Here is a 25,787-nt window from a genome sequence, read left to right as displayed (position 1 = left end):
CAAATCAATTGGGGCCGGCTAAAGTGTCTGTGGAGAAGCATTTAGACACGAGCTCTTAGGGCCCCAGCAACAGAGCCAAGAGAGACATTAACAAGCTATTTTTCATTATGCATAAAATAGAATCTAGTGGTGCATGAACAATTGGTCTCCTTAAACGTTTTGACTTTGTGAAGTCCTTGTTTGGGGTTAACTAATAGCATCTCTCTTTATTTTTTTTAGGTTACTCTATCTTCCAGTTTACATTGCCCAGCATCTTTTCATGTTGCTATATACATTACAGGCAGGATACTAAAAAAAGCAAGTTTCATCACCAATTGACCAACACCCACACTTTGCATCGACCTGCATGCATAAATGCATCTTTTCCAGAGCAACACACCCACTACCTTAACCCTTTCAAAGCCCAAATTACTGCTTTTACATGAATGCAGCAGTTGTTTATGTCACAACAATCCGGTTTAACTCGCTTTTCATTACTGTTACAAAACCATTTATCTTCATTTGCATAATTTAACAGCATGAAGTTAGGCCTAGATGAGCTTTAAATAAACACTTCTAACATCTTCAGAAGCCTTAATGAAGAAAAATTATGAAAATGAAGATGAAAATGAAGATTCTGTCATAATTTATTCATCCCCCTATTATTTATAGTTGAACAGAAACACAGCCTCATACACTTTCACTGAACGGAAAGTAGGATAAACGGTGACTATAACGTAATTTTCCATTAACATCTTTGCAGCAAGCACATACCGTTCCCCAGTTATTATTTGGTTTCAGCTTTTCTGATTCTAATCTTCCCAGAGCGTTGCTAGAGATTTTTTTTTTTCAAAGGAAACCTTCATAAAACGATCGCTAAATGGACTTTCTGATAACCTGATATGGTCAGCTGGTCCTTTTGTATTTAAAGGAGAAAGAAAGTTTTACAGGTTTGTAACGACATGAGGGTGAGTAAATATGTTTCTTTTTTGCTGAACTATCCCTGTAAACAGCTAAATGCCTGAAACCACCAAATGTTTTCTCGTTCAGCAAACCAACCGTGCTGCTTTGTTTACAGTATCAAGTCAATCAATGGCAGAGCACCGTTATTCGAACTAATGACTATCTGAGGGGCGGGGTCATGCGCGGGGCCATTTGTTAAAAACAGAATGTAATTGGCTGAGAGCAGAGATACACGTGGGAGCGCACATATTGTCCCTCGCTCGCTTCTAATCTTGCCCGTAGTCATAACGGCGAACGGATTCACACCGAACGACTCTTGAGACCGACGAGAAGTTGACCGAAGAACTACACTTCGGCACCATGAGAACTTTCCCAAGCTTATTTGTTAGTTTCCCACTTTTTGCGGCGTGCTTTCTTGCTGTTTCAGTCTTCACTGCGAGCGGTAAGTGTTTTTGTTTTCGTCTGAGCGCTATAGAGACAGCATGGCAAATTACATAGCAAGTTACAGTCTACGGTCATTATTTATTTGAGGTCAATTTTGTAATTGTCAAGGCACCAAAACAGCTTCTTTTCTGTATATTTTTATTTTAGTATATAGCCTATGATATACTGGAGTAATGAATGAATGAATGATGCTTAGTGTCCATTCTTACACTATGGTTTTGTAAATAAGTCTTGGCGGCTTCACGTAATGAAAAGTCCCTGTGGACATCTAGTTGATGTCTCTCTTGGACCAAAATGTACATTATTCTTGTTCATACTTGCGTCTAACGCCTTTGGCTCTCTGCTTTGTCCTTTTATTGTTATACTAGTGTATACAAAACACCATGTCCTGATTTCAATCCTTTACCAGTGACCTACAGGCTTTTATAGCTGCATGGTGAGATGTGGAAGAGCATTGGGCACTTATTTCATGCCTTGACAACTCATGTGTGCTGAGATTTTTGACAGCATGTCTAAATTAATTTCCTCCATAAATATTTTATGTCTAAACGAATTATTTGCCCTATTAGTAATTTTTATTCCCCACTGATGTTCTTCTCCGTTTTAAGAACACACTTCCCCATCTGCCGTTGAGCCTCAGGCCGTGATATGGCTCCAGTCTGTAGGTGTGGCTGACATGACCAAATCACTGAATCACTTCCCATGAATGTGGCCACTTTAATACAGTATGTTGTGGAGCCCAATGAGGCCAGGGCACTTCCTGCCACAAATGACCAGTGCAGCAGGACAGGTTTGCGGAAACTTCGGAAAAAATCATCCTCTTTCCCGCAGAGTTTCCAGTTTCGCTCATCTTCATGTCTTTCCAAAGCCTGTGTGATTTCCTTATTCCATGGAACTCAGAAGCAGATGTTTAGTAGGAAGTTAACACTGCTGTTTTCTATTCAAGTGAATGGTGACTAGGACAAAAATCTCCATAAAAGCAGTCCATATGGCTTGTGCACTGTATTCCAACTCTTCTTAATCCATATTATAACTTTGTTTGAGGAGAAGATAAAAATTTAACAGTTATACACTAATTTTCTCTGGACAGCTCTCAAAATTTATTCACATTCAAATTTGCATATTAAAATGTGGCACACCTGGTTTGATGTCAAAAATGCCAACCATCATTAATACTAACGGAGTAACAGATCACAAGGCACATATTCAAATAGCATTAATGAGATTTTCAGTGACGAATGACTTCGATATCTGTCTGTTCCTCACACCAAGCTACATATGGACTTAAAAGGCTCGGAATATAGTCATATGGACTACTTTTATGACACTTTTAGGTGTGTTTTGGTGCTTGACGGCTGCTGGTCACTATTCACTGGCAAATGTATGCAAAAGAACAGGGTCAACAACATCATGCCTAACGGAAGGATGTTTCTTCTGTTTTTGACGGAAGAAAGAAATCATACAGGTTTGGAATGTCATGAAAAATTTTCATTTTTGAGTGAACCTATCCCTTTAAATGTTGAGAATTGTTTGTCTCGCTTATCGGATTGAGAAGGTAAACCGCTTTGGATGGAAGTTGCACTCTCAAGCTGATCTAAGATCAACACTCATCCATCAAAATCTTACCCTCATTAGTAAAAACTGCTTAATATCAGCAAATAAGGATTTTATCAATGCAAAAAAAACCACAAAAACACACAACTCAGGGCTCTCAGGTCAGCTGACGGAGAGTACTCTAATTATAGCAACCACACAGCCTCCTGCTTTTCACTCGCTCTCTTTTGCACGAATGTGTTTGCAAGTCGTTCAAAAGCTGCCGTGTGGCTCGTGCCATCTGGCAGCAGGGTCTTCCCCTCCGGGAATGGGCTCATTTGTCCTGACGACTCTAGTTCTAATAGCAGTCCAATGAGGGCTGATTCTCCTGTGATTAATTTTCAATAAGCCCTAATCAATGTTTCATTCATAGGCAGCGCAACATGGCATTTCTCATATGATTTCGCTCCATCTTGGTCTCATGCTCCATTTTCCAATCTGCTGCATTGAATTTTTAAAATCACTTATTCCAACACTTCTCAAGAAACTTTTGTCACCAGAATTGGAACAAATAAGCTTTGCTGCTTGCATGATAAAGATCTATTTTGTATCTTTGTCTTGAGTGTAAAATGTCAAAATATTATGCATTTGCATTATCGCATTTCTAAGTAGGATTAATATAAGCCTTTGCGTTGCCTTGAGAATGGCTGTTTTCTGTGTACGTCAGAGTGTATTTTTAGACTTGGTGGGATATTTTTAAGAACAGATTGCTGTGGTGTTCTGGAGAAATGCCTTTAGATTATAGAAATCTCACCTGGAGATGCAAGCTCACTGACAGTTTACTTTAAAACAACAGAAAAAGCAGTTTATTGGTCCAAGAACAGGATGTTTCTTGTGTGCACACAATATCTTTATGGGTCATTTGCTTGGTCATTAAGAGGTGCAAGCTGAATGCCTCAGTGCATTGATCTGTTCTGGGAGTTTATGGGATTCAGTGACGTAGGAACACAATGTTTGGAACACCAAGTTCCCCAGGCCTGTGTTAAGGCATCTTAAATGATGTGTGAATGAGCACATAGCTGAAAACACATTGAATTGTAACGTGCACCATTAATGTGGAGTTTTCCAGGACACCTTCAGCGTAAAGTGTGAACCCATAAGCCTTAAAGTAAGTTCTAAGGCGGTCTTAAAAGGTAAAGTAACACTTTAGGCATCTAAATATACATGAAGGTTGTGACACTTAGGCTTCTAAATATACATGAAGGTGTGAAGACATGAACACAAATCAGCACCTATAGACACCTATTTTTAACAACTAAAAAGGATCTGTTACTTTACATGGATGTTGTATGGATATTTAAATTCTTACAGGGGCATTGTTTATTTATTTATTTATTTATTTATTCTTTAACTTTTCATTATATGTTGTCCACTTATAATGCTGGTGAAGTTATTATGAGTGCATAAACTATAGGTGTTTTGTTGCAGCTGCTGTGTCTTTTAGATGCCCCCTTCACATTTGATTAACTTTTACTGAAATATGCCGCTAAAACAGTTCTTTATAATGTGTAAATAGGGGTCAGTCTTAAATGATCATGGATCTTGGTAAAAATAAAACTAATCTGCTTTTTTCTAATGTTTGAAAGGTGGAACTATCAAAAGTTGGGATGCACAATATATTGGTACCATATCAGCTATTTGAAAATGTTTTGCATTTTGTTTTTAAATATAGTTATTTATTTATTTGTTTTATAATTTATCTGTATCTGTCAATATTGGAGATTTAATTCTGCATGCTCATTTCCCCTTATTTTTTTTTATTTTAGAAATTATTACCTTTACCATCATGTAATGCTCACTTGAAGTTAAACTTTAAAAACACTACTGTTGTACTGTTAAAGGGATAGTTCACCCAAAAATGAAAATTCTGTCATCATTTACTCTCCCTCATGTTGTTCCAAATCTGTATGAATTTCTTTCTTCTGCTGAACATAAAAGAAAATATTTTGAAGAATATGGGTAATCAAACCATGGACCCCATTGAAAAATACTAAATACAAAAAATACTATGGAAGTCAATGGGGTCCGTCAACTGTTTGGCTACCAACATTCTTCAAAATATCATCTTCTGTGTTCAGAAAACAATTTTTTCCCCATATATACCATTTACGATTTTACAGGAAGTCACTAAAGTACAAGTATCAAGCAGTATCAAGTAATACCAGTAGAAAGATTTTTAGCACCAAATTAGCTGGTGTGAGACTCATGCATTTGAGTGCACTACATTCTAAGCTTGCATTTCCCGTTGTTTTATGAATCCTCTAGAATCAAACTGGTGATTCAGCATAGTTGTGTTATTGTATTTGCATGCACTCACATGCACATGTGCAGTGTTTTGGCTGTCCTCCAGTCTGTTGTTTTTGTTTTGCACCTGTTCCTAATACAGCAGTCAAGGGTTCTTTTGTTGGCCAAGTGTGCGTGATCCGCTCAGCAGATTGTAGCTGAATGACTCCTCATGCCAATGACTCATTTCTAAAGCCCTTCCCTACTTTTAAACGTTATCAGTAACTGTATAATGGTTGTGCTTGTAAGATTGCAGATCAGGTCATGCTTCTTTTTGAAATGACTGAAGTTACGTCCCAGATACTTGAAATGAGAGAGAAAGTGGTTTTTGGGATTTGAATGGTTCTGCTCTTTACAGTTTTGAACTGTTCATTTTGGTTCTTTTAGTTAGTGTTTTTCTGGCAAACCATAACCATAATAGTTGCACATCAAATGTGTTATTGGACAGTTTACTTCAAGTTGTTCCAAAATTTAAAGCTGAAATGTGTTATTTCTGTCTCACCAAACTGAATTGCAAAAATATAGTTTTGTAACCGGCCAGCCATTGGTTCCGACCTTTGGTGCCCCAAAGTCATTCTAAAATTTTCATTTTGGGGTGGAATATCCTTTTAAGCCTGCACACTTTCAGTATCAGGGCAGTCAAAATTATGTTGTTTTTATTATAATTATTTTTTACCATATTGGGACTAGGTCAATAGCAACATAGGCATGTTGGTTATTACTCATTTTCTGAGCTGGCTCGGCGCTGCCCTGCTTGTTTTTTCAGGGGCACAGTTGCCTGGCCAAACTCCATTGCTTCTTTTTTTTTGTCTCTGTTTTCATGGCTCATTTGTGAGAGAGCAGCGAACACTCCCACAATTGCCTGCCTATACACGTTTAACTCGGAAAAAGACCATGTGATATACTATAGTGCCTATCTATCCAAAAGCCTGTGGGAATAATCCGCTCTCACTTCCATTTCAGAGCTTTTGCTGATCAAAAGGCCAGCTCAGCTGATGAGACGCTGATCAGATGTTTCACTTCATCAAACAGCTTTGCAGTCAGCTGATGTGTTCAGTTCTGTCTATTGGGCTTCCAGAACGTATTAGGCCGACACTGAGTTCTCTGACAGTTAAACCAGGTGTAGCTGGTGTGAGATGAGATGATGCATCATGATGTGTCCTGACATTTACTATTATCCACCCTGTTTACATATAATCTCAGGTATAGTTTAAAGGAATAGTTACACTTAAACTCATGTTGTTCAACATTAACTTTTATTGTATGGAAAAGAGCAGCTTGGACATTTTGCTAAAGGTCTTGTGTTCCACAGAAGAAAGAAAATCACATGGGTTTGGAACAAATGAGGGTGAAAAAATCCTGGCACAATTTTCATTTTGGTTACTTATCTTGTTAGAAGTAAGAGTTTGCCCACAATGTGCCCGTGTCTTGTCACCACCTCGAAAAGCGGGCAAAAACATTCCATGCAGATGGTCAGGAACAGTTTCTGTTCAGAGTTTCCATTTCTCTGGAAACACAAGCAGAACTGTGACTATATGAGTTGTGTTTACAGTTATTAATCTACAATGAATTACTTTCACTTCTCAATTTCCCATCAGTTTCGTCGTAACCGTTCGGCAAGAACAACTTGTTGACTCTGTGAAACCTTTAGGCTATCCATAGACCGTTTCTGTTCCCAATGGAGTTCTCTGTGCTAATCAGTGATGGATGGGTTTATTTGAGTTCTAAACAGTTTGTTCCAGGAAAATTATATCAAAGATGTTAGGCAATTCCAATTTTTTTTCCAGCACTAAAAATTGGTTTCTTTGAGAAGAGCAAAGGGAATTGTGCTTTCAACCTTCTGGTATAGCGTGAAAAGGAGGATGCATTCCATTCCAAAGATAAACATAGCAATCGTTTGGATAAGAAGGTTTCTGTTTATGCAGGCCAGGGCTTTATCCTTATCCCAGAAGCTCCAACCCTGAGCATGAAGGCCGTTACCTTTTGTCACAATTAGAGGAGATTGTTGGCCAAATGATGTCTTGGCGCGAAAAAAGTTCACACGGTTAAATCCTGCGGTGGAGCTGCTTTAAACATGTGCTAATTATCCTTTTGAGTGCTGTTCACCTCGAATAAACTCTGCTGAGTGTCTCCGTTGTGGTATTTTGGATGGGCGCCAGGGGAGGACACAACGATGCGCAGGAAGTCTCTCAGTGAGGTGTCATTTACAGAGTTATGGGAAGCCAACACAGACTGTGGAAAGTTGTAACTTGGCAAATTCAGGGCCTATATATGTCAAGCTAAAACTAACCTTTATAGTAACAGCTTCAAAAAAGTTGGAGTTGGATGAATATATATATATTTTGCATTGTATTTATGTATTTATTACGTATTTATTTATTTGCATTTAGAAGTTTAGGATTTAGGAGTTTCTTTATTCAATAACGCATTTTATTTTCTTCTTCTTCTAAACTTCCATGTGCATTTTACTCATCTTGAGTTTTTTGGAAGATTTTGTCAATAATGAATGTAAAATCAAATCCGCTGTCTTTGTCTTTTCTCAGCTGACTACTGTGAAGTAAATGTGTGTTTGAACGGAGGAACCTGTGTGACGGGTGCGGGAAAAGATCCCTTTATCTGCATTTGTAATGATGGCTTCACTGGACACACCTGCAACGAGACAGAGATTGGTAACAATCTAATCTATTATTTATATTTATGTGGGGAAAAACAGTTTAGTTAAGAAGCTATACTGTATGTGCAAAGGTTACTTGTATCCATTTCAGCTGAGGCAGATCTTTTCTCACACGACCTTTGCTCTCAGGGCCCTGCAACCCTAACCCCTGTAAAAACGATGGTGTCTGTGAGATCATCGCCAACTCCCGCCGAGGAGACGTCTTCAGCGAATACGTCTGCAAGTGTCCAATAGGCTTCGATGGAATCCACTGCCAGAACAGTGAGTCGCTTCTATTCAAACTGTTTGATCTTTTTCATTACAAATGTGTTGGTGGTTATCAGGTGTCACCATTGAGAATTATGACAAACTTGATTGTTGTGAAATAAAATTTACATGAGGACAGATATCACATTTGCATCCAAATGGTAATTGACAAAGAACCCAAATGGCAAATTGTACCTATATATAAACTGCTTAAATCATCTGGATTCAGTCAGATTTACTGAATAGAATTGCCAATAGTGTAGAAATGCATAAAGCACTGCTTGCACACAAGTCACTTTCAATTCAAACAACTTTCTATTGGTCAACTTGGTGAATTTGTGTGTTGTTGTTTGAAATGGATTCCTATTGAAATGACTTCTAGACTGGATTTCACCCATACAATTTTGCTGAGCAAAGGGTAAATATGACCATACCTTAACAGTGAATAAGATGCTCAGATATTATTTTGCTTTAGAAAAGCCAATATTGTAAAAGATTTGTGAATAATAGGATTATAGTACATTTTTAATGTGTTCAACTTTGAATATGAAGCAAAATAGTCTCAGATCTGAAACCTACGCTTAAGCTGTATCTGTGAGCAGTCTGAATGTTGAATACTAGTTGACACATTTTATATTCTGATGTGAAGACAATTTTAATACTGTATTGCAGGAAGTTTTTATTAGAAGTTATCATTTTTTTTCACCGCAAGGCGATTGCATCACATGCAGCTGTTCTCTTCACAAATGTGTGACTAATTATTTCACCAAGTACCGTGGTCTATGTCAATCCCAAAAGCTCTCTGGATGTAATGAGGGCAGATGGTCGAATTTCCGCTATGTTAACAGATGCAAGTGTTAAGACAGCAGAGAACCGCTTCAGTCTCTGCTGTCGTCTGCCGTTGGCTGATGGGCGAACAGTCCTACAGCCCTCAGCACAAAACAACACAACAAACAGCCAAGTCATGACTGCATCTCACATTTTAGACAAAAAACATAAGCATGATCCTAAATTGCAACACAATTGTTATCGAATCAACAGGACATGCATTTACAACCAATTTTACTTCCATAGTTGGCCTTATTTCTAAGTGAAACAGGATATCCAGTGAAAAATAAAGGAACTAAAAATAAATAAATAAATGGAGTGGGTTTAAAAATAAGTGGGCTTGGTGATGTCATGCATAAATTACATTTAAAGATTACGAAGACAAACATTTGACTCTGGAATAATTTGAACTGAAGAATAGTTCAGAGTAAAATCAGAAACATGTTCAAGCAGTTCGCAATCAAGGAATACTGCACATTTATTTATTCAATAAGCAATTGCTTATTATCTCATGTTGATGAATTATGACAGCGTTTACTTTTTGGTTTTACTTTGTAATATATTGCATGTTGCAAGAGTAGCCTACACATTTTAACCCTCATCTTTTTGAATGAGCAGCTGGAAGTAGTAAAGCATAGGTATTTAAAAATAAGAGTCTCAGTGTATCTCTGCTTATTTATAATTAAAAGTTTCTCAATACACAAAAAATCTTTTTTGATGAATATTGATATTTTGGTTACACAATCAATTGAATCTGCCATTTAATTCAATGTAAACTCTTGTAGCTTCTCTCTGGGCTGGTGCGTCATAAATAGGAAAGACTAAGAACGTTATTTAACACATTTAATATAGAGATTTTTCTTGTATCAGAACAATAAAACAAGTTTATTACCATTCTTTAAGCATATAATCAGCAAAATCTAGTATCGTTCAACCTCTAATTCGAATGATACGTTAAATAAACCAATTTCAATACATATGTTGAATAAAACGTCTTGAGTATTTGAGTAAAAGAATCTGAGATGCATGATTTATTTTTGAATGGGTTTGTTCTGTATGGATATATGGCATTCATTTTATTTGTGCAGGCCTTAAAAAATCCCTGTGTTAAGAAACTATATTGGGTCAGTTTTGGTCAACTGTTATTCTCCCATTTTCACAGATTTGAAGAGTAAACATTGTTTTGTGGCTAAGGAATTAATCAGTGAGAAGAGAAAAAGATAAGCCAGAAATCCTCACATAATTGAATGTTGCTTTTCCACGCTATACATTTAGGGCAGCATGGATTATTTAGTTCACCACAGAGACTCTCACATTCTTTCTGATTATGGTGTATATTATGGCTTCGGTGCCAGCTTTCCCGCGCTTGATAGCAGGGTTTTGATGTTTTGACTGGGTTTAGTATAGTATGCGGGCTCATCTTTGTGCTGCTGGAATGTGGCTAGATTAGAAAGACGATGACATTGAATTGACTGTTTAAAAGCTTCTTAATCCCTCAGGGAGACGTCCAAGTCATGCTTGGATGATGGCGAAGATTGTGGAGTACGCAAACTCATACAGTACACTGCATAGTTTAGTTTAGTGGCAAACATAGTGGCAGCACAAATTAAAATATGACTCTAGTCTTGCACACCCACACTGTCGCACACTGGCCCTGTTGCTGGGGTAAAATGCAAGTGGAGGAGGCAAAGTAAATGAAGTCCGCACACATCCTCGGCTCTCAGCTGGCAGAAATGTTTCACTGACAGCATGAAATTGGTCTGAAAGCCCTGCAGGAGGCCATGAAATCTGTGTCAAAAGCTTTTATGCAATGGAGCACTGGTCACATTAGCTGTGGTGATTGAAATAGAAACCTGCTGTAGGGTTTAAATGTAGAGTCAGTGCCACTTTTGTGTGTCTGCAAGTAAGTCGAAGAGTTAACGAGAGCTCGATTCTTGCATCTGAAGCTAGCTAGCCTTTTTGCCATTACGGTGTAATTTCCCTATTTTCCACTGAATAAGAGCTTGATTTCTCACTCAAATTTCCCACCTCTAATTGCTGTATTTTTCTCAACTAGTGTCTCTATTTTCTATTTTTTCTCACTAGTCTTTTTTGCCAGTGCAGTCAAGGGATTTTAATGGCTGTTTAGAGCTTGAGCGTAAAGCATTTTTAAAAAAACTTATTTCAGTTTTTTTATTTTCTAATTTTCGTTTTTTTATTTTATTTTATTTAAATATTCATATTTATTTTATTTCAGCTTTATTTCAATTAATGAAAACTATTTTTAATAGTTTGTTTAATTTTAGTTAACAATTACAACACTGGTCCACAGACCATGGCTGATGAAAAATACACCTAAATAAATCAAATATAAATGAAAATTGACCACAAAAAAAAAAGCACTAACATTATCTCATTAATGTTTTTGTTGTTTCACTTAACTGACTGTACTTATGGGTCTTAAACTTCTTAGTTAGAGGTTATTTAGCAAAATGTCCACAGCTTATTCTGGTCAAGAACTGCCCACAGGAAGAGACTGTATGATGGCAAGTAGGTATAGATTATGCAAAAAGTGAATAAATATATAAGCATAATGTTCTTCAATCTTTATGAACCGTTGTTCAAAAAACACACGAAAAAAAGTGGAAAATGTATATACACTCTTTTTGTTTATAGACTCAATGTGTAGCTACTGTATTACTGTAGGGAGGCCATTTCAAGACAAGATGACTGAATCAGCAAGTCATAAAAGCTTTCCTCTGTTCCTTCCCAGCGTGCTTCAGTCTTTTCTCTTGGATGCCCCAATTTCACTGTCACACATGGAAGTAGAGACCTGCTGACTTTTATTGATTTGGATGATGTGGCAACTGACATAAGATTGCATTTCACATTATGTAGCTAGATATTGATGTTCTCAGAGTAATACAATACACTACTGTGTTAAATGGCTTCTCTGTTCAGTGCTTCAATAGCATTAGAATAGGAATAACGGTTAGCATTTTGCGGTTTTATTAGTTTCCAGGCCTGAAGAAGGAACTTGCACTAAAAGGGTCTCAAATCTTAATGCTAGTATTTGGTCCAGTGCTAAATCCCATCTTAGTTGCCAACCCTGTAGTTATCAGCAGGCTAAGTATTAAAAGCCACTCAAGTTTTAAAAATTAAGTAGCAAATTGGCTTCATAGCGAGTTTATAATGATGCAGTTAGTGTTCCGTAGGTGACATGAAATGCTTTAGGAAAGATGACTTCCAAAAGCATTGCTAATTAGCTTGTTAGAGGCTAGACAGCTAAACGCCTCCCTCACATTGATAGAATTATATACAAAATCCCGGAAATCGAGCGAGCCAGAGAGAAAGCCTCTTTCCACCTGTTATTAAGATGCGTTTTATGGTGAACCGATCACAAGTGGTCAGCCATTGGTCAGATGCAATACCGTTACATCTGGTATTATCACACGTTTCAAATGCGACTTTTGTGACCACTTGCAGATTTTGTCATTTTCTCACAGAAATGAGTTTTTGCAGGGTGTGATGTCTAGCATTTGGGTAGTTGACATGAAATACTTTTAGAAAGCTGACGTTCTATGGTTAAAAAAAAAAAAGAAAAAAAGTTTTTTTTTTTTTTGTTTTTTTTAAGCAGTCAATTTTTTTTTTTTGCTTTTTTTAATCACATCACATAATTAGTGCTTGAAACAAATGCAAATTTGATCAACATTCTAAGTCAGTGCAACACGAGTCGACTGTGACCGCTCTTTACACCTATAAGGGAAGTGTCGCTCGCTGACCTCTGGAGGTTTGGAAGTGTTTCAGTATGTCTGAGCACTGCATTGGCACTGACCGCTGTGACCGGTCTCACTCAGTCACGCTCCATCTGCACACGCCAGATAATCCCCCTGAATTCCTTCAGTTTTGCTGGAATGTTCTATTCTTTTTTTTGATTGGTGCCATTTTACATCTGAAATCCTTGACTGTTTTTTTTCCCCTCCACAACATGTACTGAAGACCATTATACACCATTGCACTAGTCATCATGTTGACCTTTTAATCATTCCGAAGCATGTTGGCGATTTGACGTAGCCCTGTTGGATTAGGAACTTCAATAGGTCTGCTGTCAGATGGTATATCCTCTTAATAAACGACTGCAAAGATCCAGTTGTGCTATGATTATGTTGTGTCATGTGGGTTTTCTTTATGTGCTCTCAATTCAGGTCACAGAACATATTAACTTGAAAACCTTATGACAAGAGTTCTTGACCTCGATTTAATACCTACCTCCTGGACACCTGCTGTTCACTGAATGACACAAATACTAACCGGATGAGCAAACGGTTCTTGGAACAGCAATTTTTCAAGACTGTATACATTAAGAAAAATCCATGATTAGTTCTTCACATAGCTGTCAAAACCAAAAGTCCAGTTGGAATTATGAATGTGATGTACATGTTCTCGTACTGAGTACTACGCTGGTACTGTATAGCTAAACAAACTCTACAATAAAATGAGAAATATTCTATTTGGAAAAATGAATTCCACAAAAACAATCTAAATTATATATAAAAACTATAATACATATATTTGTTTTTTGTTTTGTATGTTGTTGTATATCATTTAAAACCTGAACAAATGCATTTTTGTTCCATGTTTTTTTTGCTTGGAAAAAACTTTCTTTAAACTAAATGGCACTTGGTTTGATTTGATGTAATTCAGTGATATACATTTTTATGTGTGGCTTACATTTCTAGATCATTTTTAGGTCCACTACATTGTCCTTTTTTTCAGATGAGATATTTTTTAGATGTTTTTTTGTATTTTAACAGCTTTAATTAGTGTTTTATTTGGTGACTCAAAACTTTTATTTAGGTCACAAAAAGAAATGTGTCTTATCAAAAGCAGGGCATCAGAACCCCCCAAATAACTGTTAAAAAATGAGAGTGACTTTAATTACTTTTCTATGTTCTGAACTTAATAGGCAGACATTTTTGCAGAATAAATATGTATATTAGATAAAATTATCTTTTGAAACAATGTTTCTTTAGATAATATATTTTATTTACCTCAGACCATGTAGAAGTTGCATGTGGCTAGTGAGCGCCACCTAGAGGTCACAAAGCTTTGTTTTTTGATAACTTTAGGCTTTTCCAGACCAGTTTTGATTAGCTTTACAGAAACCTTATGATTCCTGCAGATGTGAACGACTGTGCCGGCCAGCCCTGTCAGAACGGAGGCGTCTGTCGAGATCTTGATGGTGATTTCACCTGTAAATGTCCCTCACCCTATGTGGGAAAGCACTGCCAATTGCGTAAGTAGGACACTGCCAGCACACACATGTCCGGCTCTTGGACGCAAACTGTTTTTCACTTTATTTCCTCCACATATTTGGCTTTTCAATTGGTAACTAAATTCAGCACACAATGTCTGTGTCTCCCCTGTGAATGTGGTCATCACACTGTTTATCCATCTGTCTGTCGCCCAGTAAGCCTGTTTGTCTCCTGAGTGCTTGAATGTCTGCTAATATCTGGCTCTGGTTCCCAGGATGCATCTCTCTGCTGGGAATGGAAGGAGGAGGCATCGCAGAGTCTCAGATCTCCGCCTCCTCGGTGTACTACGGCATTCTGGGACTGCAGCGCTGGGGACCTGAGCTGGCCCGACTGAATAACAAGGGACTTGTTAATGCTTGGACCTCTGCGACACATGACAAGAACCCCTGGATAGAGGTAATCTAGTATGTTCAGTTTGGACCCAAAATATGATCTATATTTACCCAAAATTTACCCATTTAATCACTTATTTTAGATCAACCTACAGAGGAAAATGCGTTTCACTGGCATCATTACCCAGGGTGCCAGTCGCATGGGCACATCCGAGTTCATCAAAGCCTACAAGGTGGCGTCCAGTTTGGATGGGCGAACCTACACCATGTACAGACCCGAGGGCCAAAACAAAGACATGGTGATGATTCAGTCATTTTATTTAATTTTACTTTTTGTTCGGTTTGGGCTTTGAGCTTTAAAGTGTTTATTCAACTATGGGCACTTTTGGTCAGTTGTAGTTGTAAATATGTGAAAACTAATGGTTTTTTGAACATTCAAGCTAGTAGACCCCAAAAACAAAATCAAGACTTTAAAAAAGGGCGTAATAGGTCCCCTTTAAACATAAAAAATAATAATAAAAAGTCTGGGTCCTGGACAAGGGTAAACAATAGGATTAATACATAATAGGCATTTGAACATAACAAATTGTTATTCCAAAATGTTATTCCTGGAACATAACAGTGGCCAAATATATTCACTTATATGATTAGTGTTCATCAAGTTTTTCATAACCTGTAACTATATTATTATCTCTGAGTAACTAATGAATGTATACATTTCTGTTCTCCAGATCTTCATTGGTAATATTGACAACGATGGGACAAAGACCAATTTGTTTGAGCCTCCAATCATAGCTCAGTACATACGAATCGTTCCTGTTGTGTGTCGTAAAGCCTGTACTCTGAGACTGGAGCTGGTGGGCTGTGAACTCAATGGTAAAGTCCCAGCAATATTTTTGCATGTTTATACATTCTTACGAATAGATTTATGGGAACCAAAAGACAAAACAACTCCACTAGAATATGGTAATTCTGCTGTGGTTTTATGGAAGAAAAAGTGAGTAAGCAGCATCACAATTTGCACTATTTCCTGCTCCTCTTCATTTGTGGTGAAGTCGAGGACCGCAGTCTATTTGGCTTAAGGAACAAAGTCACATCTCTCCAAACTGGGACTCTAGCCAGTAAATGTTCTGAGCATAAAACTCTCAGATTTTGACTTATTTAGCACATGTGACACAATTTTGAGCTGCTTATAGTGATGATGAATCACACTGGTTAATTTGTGTGGTATGTGCTTAGTACATTTCGTTCTTGTTTTCTGCCAATGTTTAAGAAAGATTAAGCCTTTTCATAATGTATTTATTTTAATTAATATTATATTATTATATTTAAATTTATATATTGACCATTTATATATTGACCACTTATTTTATATTATATTATATTATATTATATTATATTATATTATATTATATTATATTATATTATATTATATTCATGTTTTGGCCAATAAATTAATTAAATTTACATTAGTAACAACTTTACATTAAATTAACATTAACATTATAAATTGGTAAATTAATTTATTATAAATTGTTTAATTTATTATTAAAAAATATAATAAATACATTTTGCAATAAGAATAAAATAATTTAAAATATGCATACATTTTAATACATTAATAAATTATATATTATATAATAAATTATTAAATTAATTATAATTTTTTTAATGGTCGATATTAAAATTATTATTATAAATTATGTATAATATTAAATGTACTTTTACAATAATATACTATATTATTTTGTCTAAATGCATGAAAAAATGCATCCCTACATGAAAGTCTAATTTTTAATCGTTGAAATGGTGCGAATGTCTGTTTTATTCACAGTATTGCCCACTTCACTGTTCCATCTGTGTCTCTCAGGCTGTATATCACAGCTGCATGCATGCTTCACACACCGCCGGCTCTTGCCTGCATGCGCTTCACACACACACACACACACACACACACACACACACACATCCCATCACACACAGTATTTTGCCACTCACCTGCATGAAACTTGCTCTCGATCCACTCTGAGCTGATGTGGTTTGTGCTGCTTGTGCTGACACGCTTCCCATCCATCTCTCTGCCACTTCTTGTCCCCGCCCCCTCCCTCTTTCTGTTGTCTCACTTCACAGTGTATTTGAACACGACAGGTTGCTCCGAGCCGCTAGGTATCAAGTCACGGATGATCGAAGACAGGCAGCTGACGGCTTCCAGCTCTTTCCGCACCTGGGGGATCGAGTCGTTCACCTGGCACCCACATTACGCTCGTCTGGACAAGCAGGGCAAGACCAACGCCTGGACAGCAGCCACCAATGACCGCTCAGAGTGGCTGCAGGTGAGATGACAGGCTTGTAAGGCTGTAAAGGGACAGAATAACGTCAAATATTTACAGCCATGTGTAATATCTAGAGCAGTGGTTCTCAAAGTGTGGGGCTGGTGGGGAATAGAGACGTGACAGGTGGGGCGCGCCAAACGGGAGGAAATTTTCCTTTTTATGCCTTTATATCTTTATCCAGACATCCCAACTGTCCCGGAAGTTCCGGGAGTCTCCCACATATTGATAGCGGCTCCTTGACGCCCGCAAATGAGATCCAATCTCCCGTAATCGTGCCTGCGCGCGCGTGTGTGTGTGTGTTTGTGTGACTATAAAGGCATATTAATATTAGCGGAACAAACTTTCGCGCCCATAGATATATGTGTAGCTATATCTATGTTTCGCGCCGATGGGTAGCAGGCTAGTGTGGGCAATAAATAAATTGTGCAATGCAAAACAGGCTCATTGCAGCCACTAATGCAGGGATAAATAGACCTGTCTTGCCAAATGGATTTATCTTCTTTTCTTTTTTTAACAGATTGCAAAGTGGCACTTTTATTGCTTTTCTATTTTTGAACTTGATACAAATTTTGACACAGCTGCACTTTTATTTTCTCTATTTTTGAATTTCATGCAAATTATGACACAGCTGCACTTTTATTTTCTCTATTTTTGAATTTCATGCAAATTATGACACAGCTGCACTTTTATTTTATTTATTTTTGAACTGTTTATTTTTGCTGTTATTTGATGTAGATAGTTAGTTTGTATTTAGATATAACTTGTTACTATACTGATACTACTTGTTAATTCAATAAATTTGAACATTTTATTTCTTTAGCATGTTGAGGCAGGTGGGGCTTGGAAATTCCCCCTTGTCCAAAGTGGGGAATTAACGAAAAAGTTTGAGAACCACTGATCTAGAGTAATATTTATGCCTTTAGCTGAATTTTGTAATTAACAAGGAAAAAAAAGGGGCGATTCTAAAAAGTGTCTTCTGCTCATCAAGTTTCAAGTTTGTTTTTATTTATATACCACATTTATAAACCGCAAACATGGCTGACCAAAGTACTGAACGAAACATAAGATAAAGAGACACACATTCATGATAGAAGCTCACAATGAATTAAAAGCTAAGGAAAAAAAGTAGGTTTTAAGAGACGATTTAAAAACAGTTAAAGACTGTGCCGATCTGATGTATTATCAATTATCAATATAATATTAACAATGTCTTTACTGTCACTTTTGATTAATTTAATGGGTCCTTGATAAATAAATATATTAATACCTTTTTAAAAAAAATTCTTACTGGCACTAAACGGTATACATACGGTCATATACGGTGTATATATCACTCCGATGTAGGCATGTGCCGGTATCAAATTTTCATGCTGCGATTAATTGATTGAGCTTTTATCACGGTATACGGTATTATCACGATATTTTAATTGCTATAATTATTAAAGGTTAAAAATTAACAAATTAAATTAAATACAATTTGGTTTTCATTATAATAAATTATGACACAAGTAAAAATATAATACAAATGTAATATAGTGCACATATTTAGCAAAATACTCCTCTCTATAGCTATTTTTTCTAGTCAACTAACGTGTTTAGTCATTAAATGGCTTTCCTGAGGTAAATGTAACGTTCTGTGACATAATTGTTCACCTGCAGTTTTATTGACCTCTTTCCGTGGTTGAAAAACACTGATTGATCGATATTATGTATGAGGCATAAATACCTTTCGGTAAGTTGTACTGTATCTTTAAATAAAAAGTAACAGATGATCGGTCTACTTGAACTGAGGCGCTACAGCAATCGGTCACGTCACATTTACAAGCACCAAAACGGTATTTGTCTGAATTTCGTAATAAAATGGACAGAACCTGAGAGCTGAGAATGTTTTTCATATCAAAAGTAACCTGCTCTGTCTAGTCTGTCGGTGTCAGTGTCCTCTTTGCTCCGAGATTTTACTCTGCATGAGAAAATGGATGTGTGGCGCGAGAGCGTGTGAAAAGTGTTGATTGCGTGAGTCTCACGCTGAATGCGTAGAGTTGGCAGCCCTGCTTTTAGAAGGGGGATAAATCGACGGCAGCGTTCCTCCTTCCGCCGTGCTTCTTCTCCATGTGAGGATTGTTTACATTAAACTAGAGTGCGCACTGCGCCGCATGCACACAGTGCTTCATGTGGGGATTGTTTACATCAGAGTGCGCACGTGTTTCGCGCAGCATATACGCAGTGTTTGTTTAAGCGGTTGATGGAAAATAAGCTAATGCGCTTTCTATATAAATTCTGATCTATTATTTTTCACGGTATTTTGAAGTGCCCGCGATAACAATATCGTGCATATTCATTACCGCGATTTATCGCATTACCGAATACCGGCACATGTCTACTCCGATGTTTTATTAAGTGGGAGTATTACCTAGATACTGTCCATGTTGAGCTTGAGTGTCTTCCCTTCTATTAATGTCTGGCACCATTTAAATGTTTGCATAGGAAATTAATTAATTCTTAATCGTTGCTTTGGGATCTTTGCACATTCACACATAACCTTTCTTAGGCTGAACGCAATTGGATCGCACCAATTTTTGATCTTGAAATTGAAAGCATTGTCCTGGGAGGCCATCATTTACACACCAATCCTCTCTTACAATTACACAATTACCAGGAGGCCAATAATGAATCTCTCATAGCGTGGATGATTATAACTAAAAGCTGTTTTTTGACGTAAGACCACATGCTGAGTTTTTCTTATCTGTCTGTTTTAAGGTGGATCTGCTCAGACCAAAGCGCATCACAGGGATCATCACGCAAGGGGCCAAAGACTTTGGCAATGTGCAGTTTGTGTCCGCCTATAAAATAGCTCACAGTGATGACGGCAAGTACTGGACCATACTCAAAGACGACAAGACAAAAACAGATCAGGTTAGTTTCTAAAAAAAGATTTAATGCCTCAATTTAAGTCATTAAGTCAACTCAATTTAAGTTTTGAGGATTTATGAATGGCAGTGAAGCGACGTAACTGACGCTGATAGGTCACATGATAGTGACAACATTCATACATTCATACTACGCACAATCATACAATAGAACTTTTTAGCACTCACAATAAGTACGTATTCAAGATAAGTACCTACTCAAGAGAATAAGCGATTTTGGACACAGCCTATGTTACCTAGCTACTTTTGGATAAAGTCCCTTTCCACACATTAAAAGTTTCACTCAGAACACAAATGGGTTGCAAATGTTGTTTCATTTTGATTTAAAATAATTTTTGTTTTCATGTATTTAGTGGCTGTGATAGGTGACTAAAACTATTCAAAATTGTTTCCGTTAAATGAAATAAAGCTGAAGATATTATAATGTATGTAAAACTTAAAGTTAAAAATTAAACAAAAATGATAAATGTTGCCTTGGCAACTAAATGAAATAAAATAAGTGAAATTTGACGTACTAAAATTATTAAAAGTAAAACTGAAATAAATTAAAGCTAAATAGAAATGTTTTTTTTTAATGATTAAAATGACAAAAGCACATAACAAATTTACTAAACTTAAAATTTAAAAAGAAAACTGAAAATATAAAAATAAAAGCTAATTCATTTTTCATATTTCATAATAGTATATAAATAATACTAAAATAACACTGGCTGTGATGTTTATGTGTTCAACATTGGTCTACTTGTAGGATATGTGAAGTTCAAAAACACAGATGCATTTTGCTAAAAAAAAATCACATTTAAAAATGAAAAAAATAAAAATCGAAACCTGTATGACTGACTTATTACTATGGAACACAAGATGTTTTGACATTTTTTTCCTCATATAATGAAAATGAATGGTGACCAATATGTTGTTTGAACCCCAATGACTTCAATAGATGGACTAAAAAAAGTTGAAACATTCTTCAAAATATCATTTTGCGTTATTTATTCTTTTGCGTTCCACAGAAGAAAGAGTCCTAGAGGTTTGGAACGACATGATAGTAGAATTTTCATTGAACAGATTCCAAACTTCCCCCCACATCTTTTCAACCGTCATCTTGAGTAGATTTTGCTCTTTTTTCCCTATACATCTGTCATGTCCTTGTCTCACCCCATCTTTCTTTTCTTCTGCTTCACCTGCAGATTTTCCCTGGCAACAGTGACAACAACGTGCACAAAAAGAACGTGTTCGAGCCCCCCTTCTACGCGCGATTCGTCCGCGTCCTGCCGTGGGCGTGGCATGAACGCATCACCCTGCGAATGGAGCTGCTGGGCTGCGATGAGTAGAACTCCTCCTTCTGCCTCTCCCTCTCTCTCTCTCTCTCTCTCTCTCTCTCTCTCTCTCTCTCCTTCTCCTCTTTTATACTTCCCTCCATTCCTTTTTCCTTCAACCACACCTGCACTGCCTCACTCTTAGCAACAGAGGGCACCACCACCACACGACTCTGCACTGCGAGGGGACTGACGTCACGGCGGCCGGCAGAAAACCAAGCTCAAACCCACAGTGTGAAGCGTTTAGCGTTAAATGTTTTCTACTAACGCGAGTCTGACTGCAGTGGCCCTTTGAAGATGAAGTCAATGCTAATTTATATTAATGTTTATTTGCCCTAGATTAGTTAATTAGACATTTAGGAAATTGCTTACTAACCGAAGTAAAGAATGACAACCAATTGGAAAGAAGTAATACTGTACATACCAAATGAGTCATAATTTATTTATTTTCACATGAATCGGTGTGTTAGTTTGGTTGTGAATGCAGTCAAGCTGTTTATCCTATGAAGTAGTTTAAATTTAGCAAATGATGAATCACAAAATATTGTTGTGCTCTGCGCTAATTTGTATAATGATAGTTGCCATTTGATCATGTTTCTTCTTTTAAAACAATATTTCCTACATTTTTTTAAGACTAATGCATTTGTTTAAACCTCATCACACCTAAATATGAAATGTGACAGTCAATCATCTATTATTATTTGATCAGTTTTGTTGTAAATTTGATGCCTTGGCCAGAGCTGCCACGGATCTCAGGTGCAGTTGAATCAATTGCAGTGTGCTACTGAATTTTAATTTTTTATTTTATTCCAACATAAATCTGAAATAAACCTTTTTTTTGTACAAAAAAGTACTCTTAAAAACCAAAGTGGTCTCATTTTTGCAAATGTGTAATCTGTTTTGTTTTTTACAGTATAAGCTTTGACGTAAACCGTCACTAGCTTGGTCGCATAATAAGATGCGGGGACGGGTGCGAATCTAATTTAGAATAATTTCTACGGTGGCACTGAATCTCTGATATGACCGTCCAATCTACATAATGTTTTCAAAATGATGCATTGTGACCCACCCCCCTCCCCCCCAACCCTTTCACTCGAATAAATTTACAATTTTGGGCTTGTGCAATATGATATAAGTATTAATATGAATTAATATTAATGGAGCTTTAAATATGGGCAGTATTTCTCTGAGATATTTTCTGAAAACAATTGAAGTGGTATTCAAGGTAACAAACACTGAAGTATATTCTAATAATCCAGCATGATTTCTGCATCTAGGCTGCATGCTTTTTCTTTCTTTTGGACTCTGTACTGATGTTAGCATTTGATTTTTCTCAGAAAGTTGACACATTGATTCAGTGTGCTCTTTCAATGATACTTAAAAAAAAAAATGTTTTAATGCCTCATACTGTAGCACTTACAGATTGTTTAGACTAGATGCACTTCCTTAGTATATCTTGAAATATTTTCTTCATGTTTTCAGCTGTAGAAAGAAATAAAGAATATAAATATATACTTATGGCTTTTGAAACATGTTGTGTCTTGTTATGAATTCTCCGTAGCATGCTGTTATATAATATATATTTTTTAATTATATAAAATAATTAATACAATTATTTTAACAATAAATTTAATATTTTATTTGATCGTTTAAGAAAATGATTTGAGGATTTTATTGCATTATTATGTGTTTTGATGATTGACTGGGGACATACTAATAGCTGCTCTATAGAGGCTTAAAGCAGGAAGGCAGGAGAGAATCAAGTGATAGTCTAAAGAATGGCAGGAAAACAGCAGCACCCGATGGGCAAAGCCAGGAAGGATTCTTTTCTGGAAAAACAAAGCTATTTTGGATGAGGTATTGTGGCAAATATTTTGTCAGGAGCAAACTTTCTTTGCTTTCTAATAACATCTCTACAAAGGAAATCTCGCCTCGTCCGCCTCATTGCTTGACAGGTTTATGATGGGTCAACATTTTTAAAATTCACCCTCAATGTCAAAATCATCAGCATAAACACAAGTATTACTAGAGTTTCACTGGAAGCTTGTTTGATGGAAACTGCCAAAATAAATCAAAAACCCACAAAACTGTGTGGCTGAATTCCTTTCATTCACATGCAGATAGTCATTCGGCAAGAACAAGAAAGACGTTTGGAAGCATGTACATGTATTGTTCAAGGCCTCTCAACGCAATTATTCATTAGGATCAAAACCCCTAAGAAATTCCCTTTTAAAGAAAAAATTTAATCTAAATAGATACAGTATATGCTACTGATTCACAATGCCTATCATTTGTGTCCCTCATGTAAAAACATATTGTTAAAAAAAAGAAAGAAATGAATGCTTATATTCAGCAAGGACACTGACAATATAATATTAAAAAAGATTAATATTCCAAATAGATGTTCTTTTTGAGCTTTCTATTCATGAAATAATAATTAAAAAAATGCATTAAGCAGCACAATTACTTTTAGAATTTATTAGAATGATTTTCACAATGTAATTATTAACATTTCAAAACTTAATTTGTCTGATGTAGTGTTTAAAATCCTAAACATCTTGTTTTTCTAATAAAATGAAGAAAGTTTTTTCTCTGGCAGGCTGTAGTAACTAAGACTGACAAGTGCGTCAGGAGAATCTAAAACATTTACATCCAGCCATTTTGAACCTATTCATTTTGGGCAAACAATTAGAGTACAATGTCCTTCCCGAAGATAGCTGCCAAATTCATGCTTCTGTGAAGCCCACAGCTATTCAAAGGCTCTTGGCGTTCCTTGCCTTAGGCGAGGGCTTTCATCTTGGTTGTGGGACTAATTGACGGGGGATCTTCAAATGCGTTGCTAATGTTCTGAGCATCTGTGAGAGAGGCAATGTAAATCTGCTCCCTCTCTTTCACTGTCCTTAAGGTGTAAAGGTGTGGGGAAAAAGGTCCATCGTCCGTTACTAGTGTAGTGATGTATGAAACTCACACAGAAGTCACTTTCAAACCAAGCTCCTGAGCTATCAGAGACGTCTATTTGATGTCTGCATTTACATCTGCAATATGTCTCTAAGATGTTTCCTGAGAGATGTTAAATAGACATTTAGAAAACGTCTTTAAGATGTTTATGATTTAGAATGTATGTAAAACTGCTTTTTCTAAGATGTTTATCAGATGTTTGTACACAACAGATGTTTTCGAGATTAAGCACTCTTTAGCAGACATTTTAGAGACGTACCTGTGCCATCTGGGATTATTTCTGAATGTTCTCTGAACATTCAAACAGTTTTTTCGGTTGTGCAATATCGTTTGGTAAACATTATGGGTGTTACTTTTTGAATGTTCTCTGGACGTTCTGAAACAAGTAGTATCAATGGGAAAAAATGATGTATTACTACAATGTTTCCAAAAAAAAAAAAACATTCCATGAACAATGTATATGACCCTGGATCACAAAACCAGTCACAAGTAGCATGGGTATATTTGTGGCAATAGCCAACAATACATTGTATGGGTCAAAATTATTGATTTTTCTTTTATGCCAAAAATCATTAGGATTATTAGATCATTAGATGTTCCATGAAGATATTTAGTAAATTTCCTACCGTAAATATATAAATATATATTTTTTTTCGTGAGTGAATGCAGCTTGCAGCACAATCGTAAACATAAATGGACAACGTTAAAGGCAAACCAGAAAGGTGCGGGCACATTTACCATTGTAGGCTACGACGAAGATTCGGGTGGACCATTTACACGACAACGTCTACTAAATTTTTTTATTTAATTCCTGTGCATTTTTTACGTACAGATAATGTCGTCAAAACGATCTGTTCACACGGATCTTCGAAAACTACTAAAAATGTGTAGTTGTGCAGTGCATGCCAGGCAAGTAATTGGCGATGTGATAAATGCGCCTATAGACTGAACACATAATACGCGCGCGTATTTTCACAAATTCACGTTTTTTCGTAGTTTACACAGAGACAGTGAAGGTAGGCTATCGTTTTTTTTTTTTTTTACTTGCACTTTGAAACCTGTTTGCAGGCCCCCAAAACTCCTTCGTCCTGTAAATGAACGGCCAAAAGACATAAAAGGTTTTCAGTTTTTAGTTAAAAACTGTGTCATGTAAACAACCCCCCAGTCTTTCCAAAAGGTGATCGGGAGTTTTGCGACTAAAGGCCCATTCACACCAAGAACGATAACTACGATAACTATAATAGCTTCCACACCAACGCACGATATCGTTCTGTTTTTTTCGAAGCGTTCTATCCTCTGCCGCTTTAAATGCTCACGCGCTCTTTAAAAGAGGTAGATTTTGATTGGCTGTCAAAGTTTTCGTCGTTCATCAGAATAACAAAATTTGCGCTACAATTGGAATTATGACAATAGATTAAAACAATTTGATAAGAAATACCAGTTGGAAATATCAAGAATACACTGGAAGGTGGTTTAAAAATAAGGTGGATATGGATTTTGTCCGTGACAATTCACTGAATTACGGTAAGTGTGACTGAAAAAGAGAAAGGGATAGAAAAAGGGCGCTGCGATGTGGTACATTTAGGGGTCACAATAATGAGTGATGCTGTCAGTCCA

General features: G+C 36.6%; 1 protein-coding gene across 2 annotated transcripts; it reads left to right on the top strand.

The window, feature by feature from the left end:
* Nucleotides 1–1,150: 1,150 nt before the first annotated feature.
* Nucleotides 1,151–22,742, top strand: mfge8b (milk fat globule EGF and factor V/VIII domain containing b). 2 transcript variants are annotated; one of them, XM_084095530.1, is made up of 10 exons: nt 1,151–1,384; nt 7,806–7,931; nt 8,066–8,197; nt 14,172–14,285; nt 14,519–14,700; nt 14,780–14,935; nt 15,368–15,512; nt 16,767–16,969; nt 19,727–19,882; nt 21,084–22,742. In XM_084095530.1, the coding sequence occupies exons 1-10, from the start codon at nt 1,303–1,305 to the stop codon at nt 21,225–21,227; spliced, it is 1,440 nt and encodes a 479-aa protein (XP_083951656.1). In that variant the 5' UTR covers nt 1,151–1,302; the 3' UTR covers nt 21,228–22,742. The 2 variants fall into 2 exon arrangements, with proteins under 2 accessions (XP_083951656.1, XP_083951657.1); XM_084095531.1 differs by having other exon boundaries at nt 1,157–1,384; nt 16,785–16,969.
* The last annotated feature ends 3,045 nt before the right edge of the window (nt 22,743–25,787 follow it).

Source organism: Abramis brama, assembly GCF_963993115.1.
Source record: "Abramis brama genome assembly, chromosome: 20".
NCBI classification, from domain to species: Eukaryota; Metazoa; Chordata; class Actinopteri; order Cypriniformes; family Leuciscidae; genus Abramis; species Abramis brama.
Note: the sequence above shows the minus strand (reverse complement) of the source record. Positions and strands in the feature narration are given on the sequence as shown.

Excerpts from the sequence above, each read along its gene's own strand:
- mfge8b (XM_084095530.1), top strand. The coding sequence starts at position 1,303 with ATGAGAACTTTCCCAAGCTTATTTGTTAGTTTCCCACTTTTTGCGGCG. Across the intron at positions 7,932-8,065 it reads CTGCAACGAGACAGAGATTG|GGCCCTGCAACCCTAACCCC; the intron begins GTAACAATCTAA and ends CTTTGCTCTCAG. Across the intron at positions 16,970-19,726 it reads ACCGCTCAGAGTGGCTGCAG|GTGGATCTGCTCAGACCAAA; the intron begins GTGAGATGACAG and ends GTCTGTTTTAAG.